The 16,638-nt window shown below is 41.0% G+C and overlaps 1 protein-coding gene across 6 annotated transcripts in view; it reads left to right on the top strand.

Annotated features, from left to right (window-relative positions):
• Positions 1–16,638, top strand: part of phactr4a (phosphatase and actin regulator 4a) — a 39,753-nt gene that overhangs the window by 8,107 nt on the left and 15,008 nt on the right. For 2 of the 6 annotated variants that reach the window (XM_037794337.1, XM_037794338.1), the window contains exons 3-6: positions 3,879–3,923; positions 12,955–13,125; positions 13,212–13,292; positions 13,400–14,728. In XM_037794337.1, coding sequence (XP_037650265.1) covers positions 3,911–3,923; positions 12,955–13,125; positions 13,212–13,292; positions 13,400–14,728 — 1,594 coding nt within the window. In that variant the 5' untranslated portion in view covers positions 3,879–3,910. Of the gene's footprint in view, positions 1–3,878; positions 3,924–4,390; positions 4,549–7,146; positions 7,406–12,954; positions 13,126–13,211; positions 13,293–13,399; positions 14,729–16,638 lie in introns of those variants that run through there. The other 4 variants (XM_037794336.1, XM_037794340.1, XM_037794335.1 and 1 more) reach the window with 4 other exon arrangements.

Below are 16,638 nucleotides of genomic sequence, written 5' to 3'. Positions count from 1 at the left end.
CGGGTTTTAGGACTCATTCCTGTAGCACTCTATAGTCTTAGTGTTGTTGCCTTTAGTTCCTTGAAAGTAATTTAATTTCTTCCCCGCTGCTGATGATCTTTTATTTCCTTTGGTTCTGAACTGTTGTGAAACGTTAAATCACAGACATGACAGTTTGGACAATACTGCTCTTGTTGATGTGTGTGTCAACTTTGATGTGTGATTGACAGGTCATTAATCAGCTGACTGCTTCTGAACAATGCAAGGATTATTACAGAAAAAACCTTGCTGCATTTTTCCTAAATAATAAAAGAAAAAAACAGAAAAAACACATTATTTGTTATTATTATTGTTGTTGTTATTTAATATAATTATTTATAATTAACAGACTGAGCCAGTATTAAGCTGTTTCATACTGTAAAGCCAACTCAGAGCTACTGAGGTCAGACTAAGTCAAGTCTGGTTTAAGAAGTGCTTGTTCTTGACTTTGTAACACAGACCTGATACATTAAGCATGGATGTTTCCATGGTAACTTAGAAAACAGAGTATTTTGTTTTTCACTTTCTCAAGTATAGCTCGGGCACAATTAACCTTTGACTCATCTTTGAGAATTTTACACATCACTTAATTTGGGGCTGCTTGAAAATCAAAAATCATAATCACGATTATTTTGGTCAATATTGAGATCAAGAGTATTTAACATAATTACTCATTGCCTTTGGAAACATCATGCATTTAAAGAAAATTTTGTAGCCTACATTTTAAAGTTAGATGCATCAATCTGGTGCAATTTGAGAGCAAAATTAAGAGGCTAGATCAATAAAGAACGTTGTGCTCTAGTAAACAATTTAATCAAACACATTGGTTGTATAGATATGGATGGTGATGACACGCCAAAAAAAGTCACACCAACAAAGCGTGGGAAATGAGACAGGTCCAGTTTTTCATGGTGGGTCATGTGGGTTGCTGACATCAACGCACTGAGGACTGTTCGCACTGGTATCAGGGAGCTCCGTCCCTCCCCGCAGGGAGAGAGGGCACAGAGTACACTAAGCGGGGAGATCCAGGCGAGGGTTGCTGTAAAGCATCACCTTCACCCCGGGCATTTCAAAGCCAACCTAGAGCCGGCTGCGGCGCACCACCACGGAGGAAATAATAGGCTCAGCGATGGCCATTCAGTGCCGTGGACAGTTAACCCGAGGGGCCGTCCCTGACCCACTGAGCAGGGTGCTTGTCATAATGAGAATAGCGCTGTTCAGCCCACCTTAAGCGAGCCTGAGCCGAAATTGTGGCTAACTTCAGGGCTAACCCCTTCAGTTAACAGACTGTGGCAAGCAAGACACGGTATAACATCTTAAAAATACATAATACCTTGATACTTAGGCCCGGCGTGGCTTGCTGTACACTGGAGGAAACCCTGCCGCTGTAAAGGAAAGGGGTGCGTTGGATTTATAACACAAGACAAATCAAGATCAAAAGCATCATTGCGAAACGGAATGCATGAAAACTGTTTTACGTTGATTATCTTGTTTTCATAATCGTTGGAAGCAAAATCAAATTGAAATTTGATTAATTGCACAGCCCTAACTTAATGTAAGATGATTGCAGAACACACTTCCTCACAGAATGCTCATATTTACCACACCATCTTGTGTGTGATTTGTTTAAACCAAAGAGATAAAGAACTCATCAGCAATACAAGAGACAAGTCTGTATTGTTAAGAGTGTTCAGTGTGCATTTTATTCCTTTTCATTTTAGTTCCTCAACTCCTGTGGGATGGGATGTATCCCCATTCTCCTCAAAACTGCAGCTCGACTCAGTCGTTGGCTGATAATTTTTTAATAGAGACAGTTATTTTCATGTCTCTGAATGAGAATAGTTGATTTGCTTAATAGTCCAGCAGCAGTCAGAATTGATTTCCAGTTGATGTGTGAGCTAATTAATGCACTATTTTATCTTAGCTAACACAACAGAGATGTGTTCAGCTTCAATCAGTCCCACATTAGCTGCAGATAGCTCCAATCTATTGAAGTGCCCTGAGAGTCATTCATTGATTTACTGAGTAATAATGGAAATCATTTGTAAATTTCTGTAAAGTTAAACTTCAATATCAGTTGCTCCATAGTCCCATAGTCCCTCAACCACTTAACTTTTACTTTTGATGAAATTGTCTTTCGCTTCAGTGATTTCTTGTTTTGTATTAGCTGTAGGGTTGTTAATCGAGAACCGGTTTCTAGTTGAGGGCCTGTTCCTACATGTCTACTATCCGATTCCTCTTATCAATGCTTTCTGACAGTTAGGCATGCACAATGATGTAAATGCATACGCGCGCAGTATCATGTTTCACGATCAAAATTGTGGTGCTAATAAACCTGAAAGGACACAACCTTTTTTTTTTCCCTGATAATGAAACTCTGAAAAGAAATCTGTGTTGAGATCAGCAGGAGGAGAGCTAGTTAACGTTAGCTGTTAGCAGCTAGTGGGCAGCACAGTCCTGCTAAGCTAAATAACGGAGCTAACAGTTAACAGAGGTTGTGATGCGTTAAAGGTCTATTTAGTAAAAATGATTACTAGGCGAAGATAAATTATAACGTTATCATGATGTGTTCAAATACAATCTAGTAAAATTTAGTTTTTGGCAAGAACCTTGAATAAATCCAGTTGTTTGAAGGAGATGTTTTCACAGCAATATCAAATAGATATTAGAGAGGGAATTATGAACTGTTTAACTTCCTAAAACCAACGTTAGCTCTAAGCATCTTATAATACATAATTAAAACTGCTAATGACATGATTTTTGTATTTAAAGCAAATGTATAATTAAAAATACAATCATTTATTTCTGGGGCTGTCAAAGTTAACGCAATAACAACATGTTGACGCAAATTCGTTTTAACGCCACTAATTGCTTTAACGCAAGCGATCTTTTGGAGGTTGTAGCGAGCTCAGTTTTGAAGCTAAAGTGAAGATACTAACATCATATGGAACTAGAAAACCTAAGGAATCCATCGGTACCAACCATGTCATACTAGCGAAGGAGGCTAAATAACGCTCCAAACTCATGGTACATTTTGGCGAGGAAAAATTGGCATGGCCATTTTCAAAGGGGTCCCTTGACCTCTGACCTCAAGATATGTGAATGAAAATGGGTTCTATGGGTACCCACGAGTCTCCCCTTCACAGACATGCCCACTTTATGATAATCACATGCAGTTTGGGGCAAGTCATAGTCAAGTCAACACACCTGTTGGGCTTGAGTTTGCCATGTTATGATTTGAGAATATATTTTATGCTAAATGCAGTACCTGTGAGGGTTTCTGAACAATATTTGTCATTGTTATATACTGTACATACGTTTGCATAAAGCAAGCATATTTGCCCACTCCCATGTTGATAAGAGTATTAAACACTTGACAAATCTCCCTTTAAGTTACATTTTGAACAGATAAACAATACGTGATTAATTTGTAATTAATCACACTATTTTGATCGATTGGCAGCCCTATTTATTTACTTTCCTTTTTATTTTTATTTCCTTTAAACTGTGTTTTTTTTATGCGAATAGCCACTAAAGATGACAATAACAAAGAGGTGAAAAAATGTAATCTGTAGCCTAGCCTTGTGTGTATATACAATTTTTCCACCCAACCAACAATTTATCAGGAATCGATAAAGAATTAGATCGATAAGAGCAATTGATCATTGATAATACCTAACTGTGAATTTAGTTAGATTGTTTTCAGAGTGATGGCAAGTGAGAGGAATTCATGAAATGAAACAGAAAACTCCTGTAATTTCACACGCCCACATCTTATGTTGAGTAATGTGTTGTGTTACATTATTGAAATCATTTTCATTATTTATTTCATAATGATCCCATTTTTTCATTCATTTCAGGAGCTGCTGACTGCTGAGTTCTGGACACTGTGATGGAAAATCCTGGTAAGAAAATATATAATTTGTAGTTTTAATACTATGAGTTTGTCTTACTTTTTCAGTTCCGTTGTGCTGGATAAATATGTCAGCAGATAAAAAAAAAATCATCAAATATAAAAAAATCCAAAACACAAACTTTGATCTATTTTTTAAATTTTTTTTTTTTTTATACCTTTGCAGTAAAGGTATGAAACAAATTTTTAGAAAACTCTGTATAATTTGAGGTTGAAACATCCCATCTGATTTAAATGTAGTGTATGCGTTGGCTGTAGTGAGACTGGTGTTATCTGACCCGTAGTATCATGATGACAGAAAGAGGTGAGTCAACAGACAAAGTGTTGCTGTCCATTAAGGGGTTGGGCCTGTGACGCATTGTTCTGTTGACACTGCAGCTATCTGATTGGCCCTCGCCCAGAGGACACACCTGTAGGTTAGCAGAGCTGCCGGTTTCTCTCGCTGTTACTCGTGGCCTTGTGTCTATTTCACCGCTGCCCTTGATCATTGACAGACCTCAACACACACCACGTCTACACTCCTGTACTAGCCCAGAGGATCTTTGTTTCTAGGCTGTAGTGTATTTGCGACATCTGTGGGAAAATACCTGGGATGGCTGTTCAGTCTGAATATATTCGTGAGTAAACCTGCTTTCTATCTGTTGTTGGATATTTCAATTACTTTAAACTACTGTATAGTGTTCTTTTTTTGACTCGCAAAATAGCCTTTATTGAAATAATAGTTACACAATTATTGAAACAATATTGAAAGGAAATGATCAGTTATTGCTTTGCTTCATTGATATACCAAGACAGGACATGGCATAGCCTCACGATCACTTTATAGGCAACAGGGCCATGACAGGAACAGATTAAGGAAGCTTGATCTACTCATCCCTGCCTGGTCCTGCTGTGACCAAGCAGTAAAAATAAACTGGACTTCCTCCTTGGCCTTTTTCTAAAAGTGATGTGTTTAGGACAAGAAGACATGGCTGTTGGGCAACTAGAACACGTCCTTGTATTTTGATCTGAAAGTCATCTAGCATGTTTGCTCCTGTTACGTCATATTTGAATGACACATTATGATAGTATTTTTGTGAGTCATGTTTTTGTTCAGCTTCATGTTCCCATGTTGAGAGTGGATTGTTTACAAACCTGAAAATAAATGTTTGTCTCCATCTGCTGCTGCTCCTTGGAAAAAAGGATTTCAGTGCCACGATGAGTCATAAATTAGAGGATGTCGTAGGTTGTGATCCCTATCTGTTTACTGCTGATTTCCTGGATCATTGTCCTAATTACCGTCTGTTTACCAAAAGGCTGGTCATGCATTCCACACATTCCTGCGTCAGAGTTGTGCTCTCATGCTGTAGCTTTAATTGGGCTGTAGAGGGAGCAGCAGTGATGGAGCATATTATGAAGTCAGCTTCTTACAATGGATTGAATGTCCTGAAAACGCAGGTATAGCTCACTCTATCACTACTTAACTTTTTCAGCTACAAATTAAGATCCCAAAAGCAGTAGCATGCTTTTTCTTAAGGCTAAATTTAATGGAAAGATTTATGTTTTTCCATCTGCCAACATTTAGTCCACTTCAATCGAATCTCTGGTGCGGTTCAACCCCTGGTGTGGTTTGTTTGGGCAGTTGTGAACGCAGTAATCGTACTCTGGTGCGGACCAAAACAACTGGTCTGAGACCGCTTGCAAGAGGTGGTCTTGGACCGTTTCCAAACAAACCAAAACACAGGCTGCCTGTGCGGGCATTTGTTGAGATGGACACAGGTAAACGACAGGTTAACATGAGTAGGAGAGGACTGACCTGGACTTCTGCAGAAGTCCAATGTTTGATTGACCTCCGGGTCGAAGAACATAAATGGTAACGTTTATAAAGTCATTCGAGATAAGCTGGAGGAGAAGTGACGAGTCAAAGTGATAAAACTATCAAAGTCCACGATTCATTGCATAGAAGTGGCAGCTCTCAAGACAAAAAGAAGATCAATTTGCTCCTTCGTACACGCTCCTCAGCGAATTACTTTTTTTTAATTTGGTCATCTTTAATTTGTGCACTGTGAAACCAAACCAGATTAAATAGAAAACAAACCAAAAGTATCAATTTCACTCTAATTCGGATGAGCCAAACTGATTATGACTGGTGAAAGTGCATTTAATTTCAATCCCATTTATGAGAAACAGGTTCTATTCTGAGTATATTTTCTTAAATGTCATAAACCTGTGGGAATGGCTTTAACTACATATCTAAATTCTCTGTACGGACACAAGAAAGAGACATTAATCGTGTCATGAAAAGGTTATTACACCTTTGAGAAGACTTGGATCACTTTCTATAAACGAAGTTCTGTCTCATTAGCAGTAGAATAGACGGTTAACATAATTTTTTATCGACATTGATATGCAACGCGGACCTCCTCTAACTCCCAAACACTGATTATAACCTAATCACACAGTGCTCTGATAGAAATGTTCAGACACAGACGGTCTGGCTGCCCTGTTTGGGTCCTTAATGGGGTTTCATACTTTAATTTAAGATATTCATTCTTCTGTTACAAATAGATTGAGAGAGATTCAGTATGTAAAAGTAAAGAGCAGATGTTTACAGTAAAGGTTTTTTCTGAATTTGTCTCATTTTTAAAGACACAATTCCAAATTTACATTACTAAAACCAATGGCAATTAAGTTGTCATAAAAACATTCATAAACATATATAGTCAAAGGAAGCCGGTGTAGCTGTGAAACAGAGTTACTACCATCTAATAAAAGTGTTATCAGCTTGCACATGCATTTCATAGTTTAAAAGGACAAACCCTGGAGAGTCATAGGACACCGCCGGCGTGTCACTTCCTCTTCTCTGGCTTCGAGCTCCACCTTGGCCCGGCTCACCTTCCACTTCTCGAGTTACCTCACCCTGCAGAGCCCGCCCCTCGCCCTTCAGGGAGTAGTGTTTTGTCAGTCTGTGAAATGGTGCTAGCGGGGCTGGTGGGGGGGCCCACGGCATCGCAAATCCCTCAAGGCTTGATAGCGGTACTGGCCAAACCTCAAAGCTCGCCTGCTGTGAACTTTGCCCCTGAAAAATGTGCTCTCAGGAATGAACGGCATCTGCTGGATTACCTTATTGGCGTACCTTATTTATGAAGTCAGAGCTCCAAGAAGGGAGGGACTTAGGAACTTAGCGAGTGTTTGTGTTTTAAAGCGATAGAAGGAGGGAGGACGGGAGGGAGAGACCAAATCACACAGGGTGAAGGGAGGGGGAGTGCAAGACTATAGAGACAAGAGAGACTAAACAACGCAAGAGAGCAGTCAAGACAGTCTTGAGTTACAGGAGCTCTATGTGTAGTTGGAGGAGAGCGAGGTGGCTTTAGGTTTTCCTCTCCTGCCTCGGGAGAGGCAGGGCCCGGCAGGCCAGCGGGGATAGGAGCCGTAGCATGGGACACAGTGCTAGCAGTGAGACAGTGGCCCAGCAACCAGACCAACACAACACGGGTGAGTCCGAGACCAGAGGCTCAGCACTAAATGGTTGCTGTGAACATGTTGACTAGTTAGATTTAGATGGGGAAACAACCCAGTGAAGGCGGGCAAGTTTTGCATTTGTGCAGAATATGTAGCCAACAAGAGGATACTGTATGCAGGTATTTTTGAAGTAGAGAGGAACTGGATGGCGGCAGGCACAGACAGGTATAGAAGAATGCATGCAGATGGAATGTGGTGATTGTGAAATGTAGAAACAAACTTCTCTCTGTCTGCACTCAGCGCTCCATCTCCCCGTGGAGGCTCTGAAAAACAAGATATGGGGGTACAAGGCACCACCTGACACCAGCTCTTCCCATGTGGATCTGTTTTTAATTTTTTTTTATTTACTTGGCTTTTCAGTTAGTGAACCTTAAAGCCCCCGGCCTCTCTGGTTCAGCCAGTAACAGTTCAAACCTTTAGAACCTGTTTTTGCCGTCAAAAGGAGGATTCTCTGTCATGATCGATTTTACACGCTACGATTCTTCTTAATAATACAGCTAGCAGCTATTAGAAAAACCAACATCTATGTAACACATCCCTCACTCACCTCCTGTCTCTCCAGGGATGTCACAAGAACAAATATTGCGCTACCAAGTCAATGCCAAAATACTGAAAATGCGACGATACTCGTTTTTCTACAGTACCGCAGGTACCATATGTACCGTCAGGGCTCGAGACTAACTGCGTCCCGCTGTCCCAGGGCCAATACAAAATGTGTTTGGGACGCAGTAAAATCACTATCAATGTACCCTGTTTTTTCCCTGATAATGCTACATCCAAAACAAACAAATCCATGTTGAAATCGGCAGGAAAGAGCTAGTTAACGTTATCTGTTAGCTCCGTGCAGGACCCCGCTGTTTAACAGCTGCTAACCTCCTGACGATTTTAACACGGGAGGTGCCATTGACTATATTATGATGTGTTCAGGCGCTATTCAGTAAAAATTAGAAAAACAATACTTAAAAATTACAATACATATCGAATCGGCACCTAAGTGTTGTGATAGTATCGAATCAGAGATAGCTGTATATATTAAGCGAAGGTACATTTTAACGTTATCATAATGTGTTCAAATATAAACCTAAAAAATTGTTTTTGACGAGAACTTGACTAAATCTAGTTGTGCAACAATGGTGCTGACCATGGATGTAAATTTCTAATATCGTGACATCCCTGTCTGTCTTCTCTTTTCTGCATTACATCACAACCTTTAATTTGCTGACACTAAGCCGTTGGTGATTGCCTGCTGTTAGTTGAACCAGCAAGGAACCAGTGTCCTGTTGAGTTGTAATTCCTTGGATCAATATTTGCTTTATATTTTAAGGTAGGGCTTCTGGTCAAACACTTCTCAACACTCTTGCCTAAATGAAACAAGTAACATGCAAAATGTATTTTTGGCTCTGGTGAACTATTTAGTGTAGTTGTTGTCAAAAATGTCATGTGATTGGCGTGAGTCATGTGGACAGCTTGACCAGTGGACTGCAGGGTATTGCATCAGCGCTTTTAGTTGGTAGTCCTTTGAGTTTGACTGGCTGAACATTTACAGAAGCCTGTGTCGTTACTACCGTTTTGTTTACACAAGCTTTCCTGTTTAAAGTCGTTTTATGAAAGCACACCTGAGGCCTGGGTGTTAAGTGTTTGGTCTGAGCATTCTACGATTTTTCTCCTCTTGACTATGTTTCACCTCCTCTGTTAGGGGTCGGTGCCTTTAATTCCCTGGTGGTTCTGTGAAAAACAGCCGTTTGTGATTGTCATGCTCTGCTGTACAAGGTCACCACATCACACTTTGATTCTGTTGCAGCCAAGCACGTCGGTGTTCTCCCAGTTCACTGCCACCCCACCCCTCCCAGTTTAACACCCACTGCTTGTCTGAGTAATATGTCAGGAATAGCTGTGGGGGTCGGTGCACTGCACAGAGTTCACTGACCTCTGTACGCCTGCATTTCAGCGTGGGATTTTACAAATACTGTAGTCCATACAGTGGGTAGATACAAAATGGTTTTAACATTTTATGGAGGAGTTTTTCATGAACAAACATGGTTGCAAAAGTTAACGAGCACTTTATTTATAAGGGACATGTTCCGTTTGTTAAGATCTTATTTTGAAAACCGGATGTAGTCACACGTGTATACTTACACTAACTTCGCCAAGTCCGTTACTAGCTTTCCCCGTCAGCTCCGTTCTCTTTATACATCCATGGTCAGCTCCAATGCATTTACGTAAATGTCAGTTTATGGGTGCTCTACAGTTGTAGCATCGACTGATTTGGCCACGGAGATGAGAGTGACGGCTGGTTTGATCGTGCCTTAGCGCAATATGATAACTTTTCCTGTCCACGACAGAGTTATCATGCAGCTTTAGCCGGGATGTCTAGCTCTGCTTTTCCTGGCACTGTGTATGTGTAGTGTTTACCACTTTGGATTTAAAATGCGAGGGTGCAGGTCGTATCTACAGCTGTTTTCTACTTTCTCGTTTCGGCTGGCTGAGGCCGGCTGCGGTTTGTTTTGGTTGACGAATACGGAACTGATATGACGTCACACTACTCAGAATACAATAGTAAAATCGAATGTCAGAATCAATATATTTGCTTCATTTGAGTCTATGCAGATGTAGAAGGAAGTTAACTGCTTTTATTGTCGTAGTTTGAGTAACATGACGTCATATCCGTTCCGTATCCTTCAACCAAAATAAACCGCAGCCACCTGCAGCGAGCAGAAAGTAGAAAACAGCGGAGGGCCCAACACTTTGGGTTTCACACATTGCAGGTAAAGCAGAGCTAGACGTCATGGCTAAAACTGCATGCTAAATCTGTCATGGACAGGAAACGTTGAACTGTAGCCCACAAATTACATTTATCAAGTTGAAACTAAAATAGGCTTCCCCATTCTCTTGTCAACAGACTTGAGTCTTAGTATTATTTTTTTTTATTTAAGAACTTAAGCATATCTTGGAGTTTATGGGGAGTTGTAACTCTGTTGATTACAATTTGGCAGATCAGTTTTGTCATAGATATTGCAAGAAAGAACAGTAGAAGAAGCGGTAGCTATGAGCTGGTTACATTAAGAGCTGCAGGACAGAGGATTACTACAGTCTGGGTCACGCTATCCTATCTGACATATAGAAACTACACGTATTTTGTCCGCAGCAAGAGCTGACGGTGACGAATTGGACCACATCTGATTCGGCACCGTCAGCTCTTATATTCCTGATTGATCAAATTCTAGTTTCTGATTAATAAATCATGCATTAATCATTAACATCTCCATTCAATATACAAAAAAGGCCTGATGTCCTGAGCTTTCCTTTCTGCCTCAGGATACTGGCTACATTTATCGCCGACCTTGAAAAACTCATCCACAAGGTATCGGGTTTTATAGCGATTGTAAAAGGTAACAATCCATTTTTAATCTCTCAGTGCAACATGTGTGTGACAGCCCTGTAGCATATCATATCAGTCAGTGTCTGTTTGATAAGACAGGTTTCCCCCTCCTCTGTCAGATGTTGTTCAGCTGAAATCTGTCAGTTATGGTGTTGCTGGAAAGAAAACAGCGATCTCATTTTTCACCTCATTTTTCATTGTTTCTCATGTCTTCCCTCTTCCAACCCAGTTTGCCTCCACTGTTTATGTTGGTTGTCCCCATTAATTAATTGACTGATGACTGGTTTGATACTTAAATTATATTGTGTTAAGTGCAGATAGCTAGTTAATAATCTAAGTAATTTAGGTAATAACAGTTTACCTTTCCCCTACAACAGCATCACTAGTGCAGTCAGTGATGATCATTTAATGATTAATGATGAATTAATGATGACAGTGCAGTGTGTTTCTGAGAAATGTTTGCTGAGTCTGTGTCCTTGTAGTATTTGTGAACAAACAACCCAAGATGAGGAAGAACTCTGGGTACATGATAACCAGAAAAATGCACACTGTAGTTTATTTGGACAGTTGAAAGATGAGCAAATCCTGCGGGGAAAAGGACTCCATGGACTCCTTACAGGGGAGATTATTTTCCAAGGACCCCGCTTAATCGTAACACCGATCACACTTTCTACCATTGGAGCTATTTGTATTCTAAAACCTAAATACTTCACACCTGTTTCATAGTGATAAACAGAAACACATTTCAATTTGAATTGTGTTAATACCACTTATATATTTTTGTAGATATGCACTTTTTAATGATGCAGCACAATTTTATCATTTATAGCAAATTATTTTGCGGACCCCCTGATCCCCGGACCCCACTTTGAGAATCGCTGCTCTAAAATACAAATTTGTGTGATTTTTAAAAAAATATATATTTTTATATTGCACTGACTGAAGTCAGGCTGGTATTTATTTGCACCTGTTAATGTTAAAACATTTTTGGAAGAATTTTAGTTTTAATGTTTTGTAAGTGTTGTCTCATGTGAGGCAGTAGTTTTTGTTTGTATAGAAGTTCCAATTAAAAGACGCAATGATCAAATGTGATGAAATATGGTATAGTTATTTAAAACCATTTTTTTAAATGAATTTTTAAATTACTGTATTGTTATATATCGTTACCGTAATATAAAATGACATATATCGTCATAGAAGATTTTGGCCATATCACCCATCCCTAACTGCCAATATTAAAAATAAATCATCACTTGTATTCATGTCACCCTATTGCACACATTCCTCTCCCCATCACTCATGCTTCCTTCACAGTGTCATATAACGCTCACTGTAACGGCTCTAATGAGAAAAGTCCCCCTCCCTCCTGCCTGCACATAAACTAAAGGCCCTCTTCAGGGCTCTATGTTCGCTGCCATGCTACACAGTGTTGTGTAGCCATACGACTCATCCCCTAAGAATTATAATAGTGGTTTCACACACAGTTATTGCTGTCTTAGGATTTTCAATAGCACATCACCTACTTAGGAATTCTGAGTCATGGTTTCTGTTTCAGCTGTGTGCTTATTTGTTTAGTTTTTACTTTGCTTAGGGCGCAGTGTGGTCCAGGCGTTATTTCCCTTATCTTTTTTTTTTGCCATCATGACAATAAGTGTTCCAGTATATAGTACAGACCACTAGCAGTTGTCATCCGGATGTGGGCATTTAGTGAGACCGAAGGTTAAATTCCGTTGTGCCCAATTTGTAATAGAGGCTTGCCAAGAACTCTGTGGTAAGCCTAAATAATATCTGGGTTTGTCAACATAGTAGGGACTTATCAGTTACATTCCTATGAGCACAATGAACTGTTCTGTTCTGCAAAAGAAAATATGTGTATATCCAATGTGTGTTCAGCTATAAATGCTGAACGTTATTATTGAAATGTTTTTTTTTTCAGCCACGCTCTTTTTAAATGTGTAACTGATGTGCGACTGTTCACATATTGATCTCTTTGTGTGTTACATTGTTTGCATTGATTGCTTTGGCCTTCTGGGAGCATAGAGACCAATTACCCCTGGCAAAATTAGTGAAATCCCTCTTTAAGATATTTTCTACAAGTCAATCTCTGAGTCAATTGTTGTTTGCCACTGTCATGTTCACGCAGACGATGAGGTCGACCTGCAACACAGCACAACAGGGGGCGAAGAAGGAAACTCTGGTGGTGGATCACCTCCAACCAAACGCAAAGGCAAGTTCTCCAAAATGGGAAGGATCTTCAAGCCCTGGAAATGGAGAAAGAAGAAGCCAAGTGAGAAGTTCACTGAAACATCGATAGGTATGCTGGGAACAAGGGCTTATTATTTTGGATGTGTTAATTTAAGCTTTTAAGAGTTCTTTATATATGCTGTTTCTTTTTTTCAGCCTTGGAAAGAAGGATTTCTGTTAGAAAAAGTCGTCAAGAGCTGGTTGCCAGAGGGGTTTTAAAGGATATCTCAGAGAACGGTAGGTCGAGCCTTAGTTGTTTTTTGTTAAAGAATATTCTACGGATGAATTGGCTCCATTTTTGATGACACTAACTGTATTTCACTGCTTGTTTCTTCATGGTACAGAGAGCAATGATGTTAACCACTCCAAAGCGCCACCAGTGAAAAATGGGCACCCTGTACCAATGGACGTGGACAGGATGTCGGAACCAGCGGGGCGAGTGTCTCGAGGGGAATCTGACATCAAGGTGAATCCCGCCAGGCTGCCCTTAGTGGAGGAACGTCGTGGCAGAGCGGCGTCCGATGCCTCCCGAAGTAACCGTGCACCTCTGGATGTGGACTCTCACGCACGGCTTTCTGTGGAGGTAGACAAACGATTCCGACTGCCGTCAGATGTTGATAAGAGAGGAGGGTCGCTACCCCGAGGACCTCCACAAGATGATAAATACCGCAGAGAAGAGAGGAGAGATGGAAAAGATGACAGGGAGGACAGGGGGAGGAAGAACAGAGAAGACATGGAAAGAAGGGACGGGCGAGAGGAAAAGGAAAGGGATGGGGGAGTCGACCGGAGAGAAAGGCGAGAATGGAGAGATGACAGAGAGAAGAGAGATGAAAGAACAGATAGAGACAATAGGGAAAGGAAAGATCATGAGGAGAGGGAAAGGAAGGATCGGGACGAGAGGGAGCGCAAAGATCGCGACGAGAAAGAACGGGGAGATCGTGATGAGAAAGAGCGCAGAGATCGTGATGAGAAAGAGCGCAGAGATCGTGATGCGAGAGAGAGCAGAGAGAACAGAGATCGCGATGAGAAGGAGCGCAGAGATCGTGACACGAGAGAGAGCAGAGATCGCGATGAGAAAGAGCGCAGAGATCGCGATGCGAGAGAGAGCAGAGATCGCGATGAGAAGGAGCGCAGAGATCGCGACGTGAGAGAGAGCAGAGATCGCGACGAGAGAGAGAGCAGAGATCGCGATGCGAGAGAGAGCAGAGATCGCGACGAGAGAGAGCGCAGAGATAGGGATGAGAGGAGAGACAGGGAGGATAAGGAACGCAGGGAGCGTGATGATAGAGAAAGGAGGGACGACAGGGACAAAGACAAGGATCGGCGGCCGGAGAGGGAAAGGAGAGATGAAGACAGGGAGAGGAAAGACGTGCGAGGAGAAAGAGATGACAGAGATAGGAGAGATGACCGAGACCGGCGAGAAGACAGAGATAGGAGGGAGGATAGGGACAGACGGGATGACTGGGCCAAGAGGAATGAAAGAGAGCGACGGGATGAGAAGGAGAGGAGAGAAAAGCCAGAGCCTGTCAGGCCTGTCTCTGAGATGGACCTGCGGCCTCCTCTACAGAAAAGCTCCTCAGAGGAAAACAAGAGGTTTCGCCCGGCCTCCGAGGCCGACAAGAGGACCACCCTGCCCAGATATAGCCCGGCTCCAGAGTTCAGAGAACGCTCAGGTAAGATCTCTCTCTTGTGTTGAAGTATACTGGCTAACCTTGATTGTGTTTTTCTACTTTTCAACCTGCCAGTTTGTGACATTATCTCAGTCGTAGTGTTACCAAAGGAAGTCGAGAAAAATCAAGAAGTCACATTATCTTGGACAGTTGATTGTAACTGATTGAGGCACACAATCTTGTCCCTATCATCATCATCATCATGCAGATAGAACTATATCTGCTGAAAAAAATATCTTTAGCTCCCGTAAATATATGCGTTTCTGCTGGTCCTGGTAAAGTGTTTTTAAATTTAAACCTGCAGTAGGCAGAATGTTTTTGGCATTATTGGGCAAAAATTCCATAATAACCTTTCAGCATATTGTAATTCAAGTGTTCTGAGAGATAACTAGACTTCTGCACCTCCTCATGGCTCTGTTTCCAGGCTTTAAAAAATCTAGCCCGTGACGGGAGACTTTGGCCAATCACAGGTCATTTCAGAGAGAGAGAGAGAGCGTTCCTTTTGGCTGTTCATTCAACGGAGGCAGCTCTCAATCACTCGTGAACTCCGACCAAGCGGTCAAACTAGGCAGCGCTGATCAAATATGAATTAATATTCTGTTACTGTAATGCCTATTTCTCTCCTCAAATGTTTTCAGAAACATCTTGTAGTGTACTGTTTAGCTGTGAAATGAAAAAGAGTGCTCCGGCTGGTGGGCGGTGCTTGGTATTTCCTCAACTGATCTCAACATGACGGCCGGGTCACAAACTTTCTCATTTTACAGCTAAACGGTACACTACAAGATGACTCTGAAAACATTTTATGCCCGATATAGGCATTACAATAACAGAACAGAAGAGTAGAGAAGATGAGACATTTTCAGAATAGAAATGACAAGATCTCTTTTAAGAGTGTGTTTTTGTCAAAGTCTCCTCCTTTTGCAAGTTTCCATTAAATACACAATACGTGTTCTTATGAATTAGCCTCCGCCTAGAGTTTGAGATGTGAATGTCTTTTATTATACACTGTATTATTCACCAGTGTCAGTACATGAAACATTTCTATCATGTTTGTTTTTGTTGTGTCAGTTTGACATGTGAGCTAATATGCAGACGTCCTGTCTCTTGGGTACTGCAAACCATTTTCCGAGTAAATAGTCAGTGAATGTTTTGCTATGATGAAATACCAACGTGTGCAAACCAAAGTCTCCTGATGGTGCTGTTAAGGCATTTTGGGTAAATGATTGAACTATAATTCAGACGGGTTGAAAGCCTCTGATACATGAAAAGAGGGAAGAATATATCTGCGTGTCTTTGATCTTTATCCGTGTTTGCTGTGTGTGAATTTTAGATCGTCTGATTCATGTTACTTCTCATCCACTAATAACATCTGCTTTAGAACTGCACGATAATGGGAAAAAACGACATTTCAATATATATTGCAATATGAAAAATACAAAGATTTTCACCTTCAATTTTGTACATTTTAACATCAAACTGTTTCGCATTTTGATAGCACAATTAAGATGCTAGATTTATAAACAATGTTGTGCTCTAGTAAACAATATAATCATAAACTCATTGGTTGTTTAGATATGAATAGTGATGTCAGCAAAAAGTCACACCCACAAAGCATGGTAAACAAGACGGGGTCTGTGTTTCAAGACGGTTCGGATGGGTTGCCGACATTGCCGTAGACCCGCCCTGGTTGACAATCGCGCCGGGGGCCCCGTCCCTCCTCCAAAGGGAGAGAGGGTGCAGCGGGCACAAGTTCAAGGTAAACGGTAAACATTTTAAACATGAGTTTATGGTCTCAATCGCTAGTTTGAAGTCTTCTTCAATACAGCATGATGTTCATTTCGTAAATGATGGTCCCATTTAGAGTCAGATAGACCATAAAGCATAGTATGCTTTAGGGCGTGGCTACCTTGTGA

The sequence above is a fragment of the Sebastes umbrosus genome, chromosome 15 (assembly GCF_015220745.1).
Source record: "Sebastes umbrosus isolate fSebUmb1 chromosome 15, fSebUmb1.pri, whole genome shotgun sequence".
Classification (NCBI taxonomy): Eukaryota; Metazoa; Chordata; class Actinopteri; order Perciformes; family Sebastidae; genus Sebastes; species Sebastes umbrosus.
The sequence above is the reverse complement of the archived record's forward strand: the minus strand, read 5'-3'. Positions and strand labels throughout refer to the sequence as shown.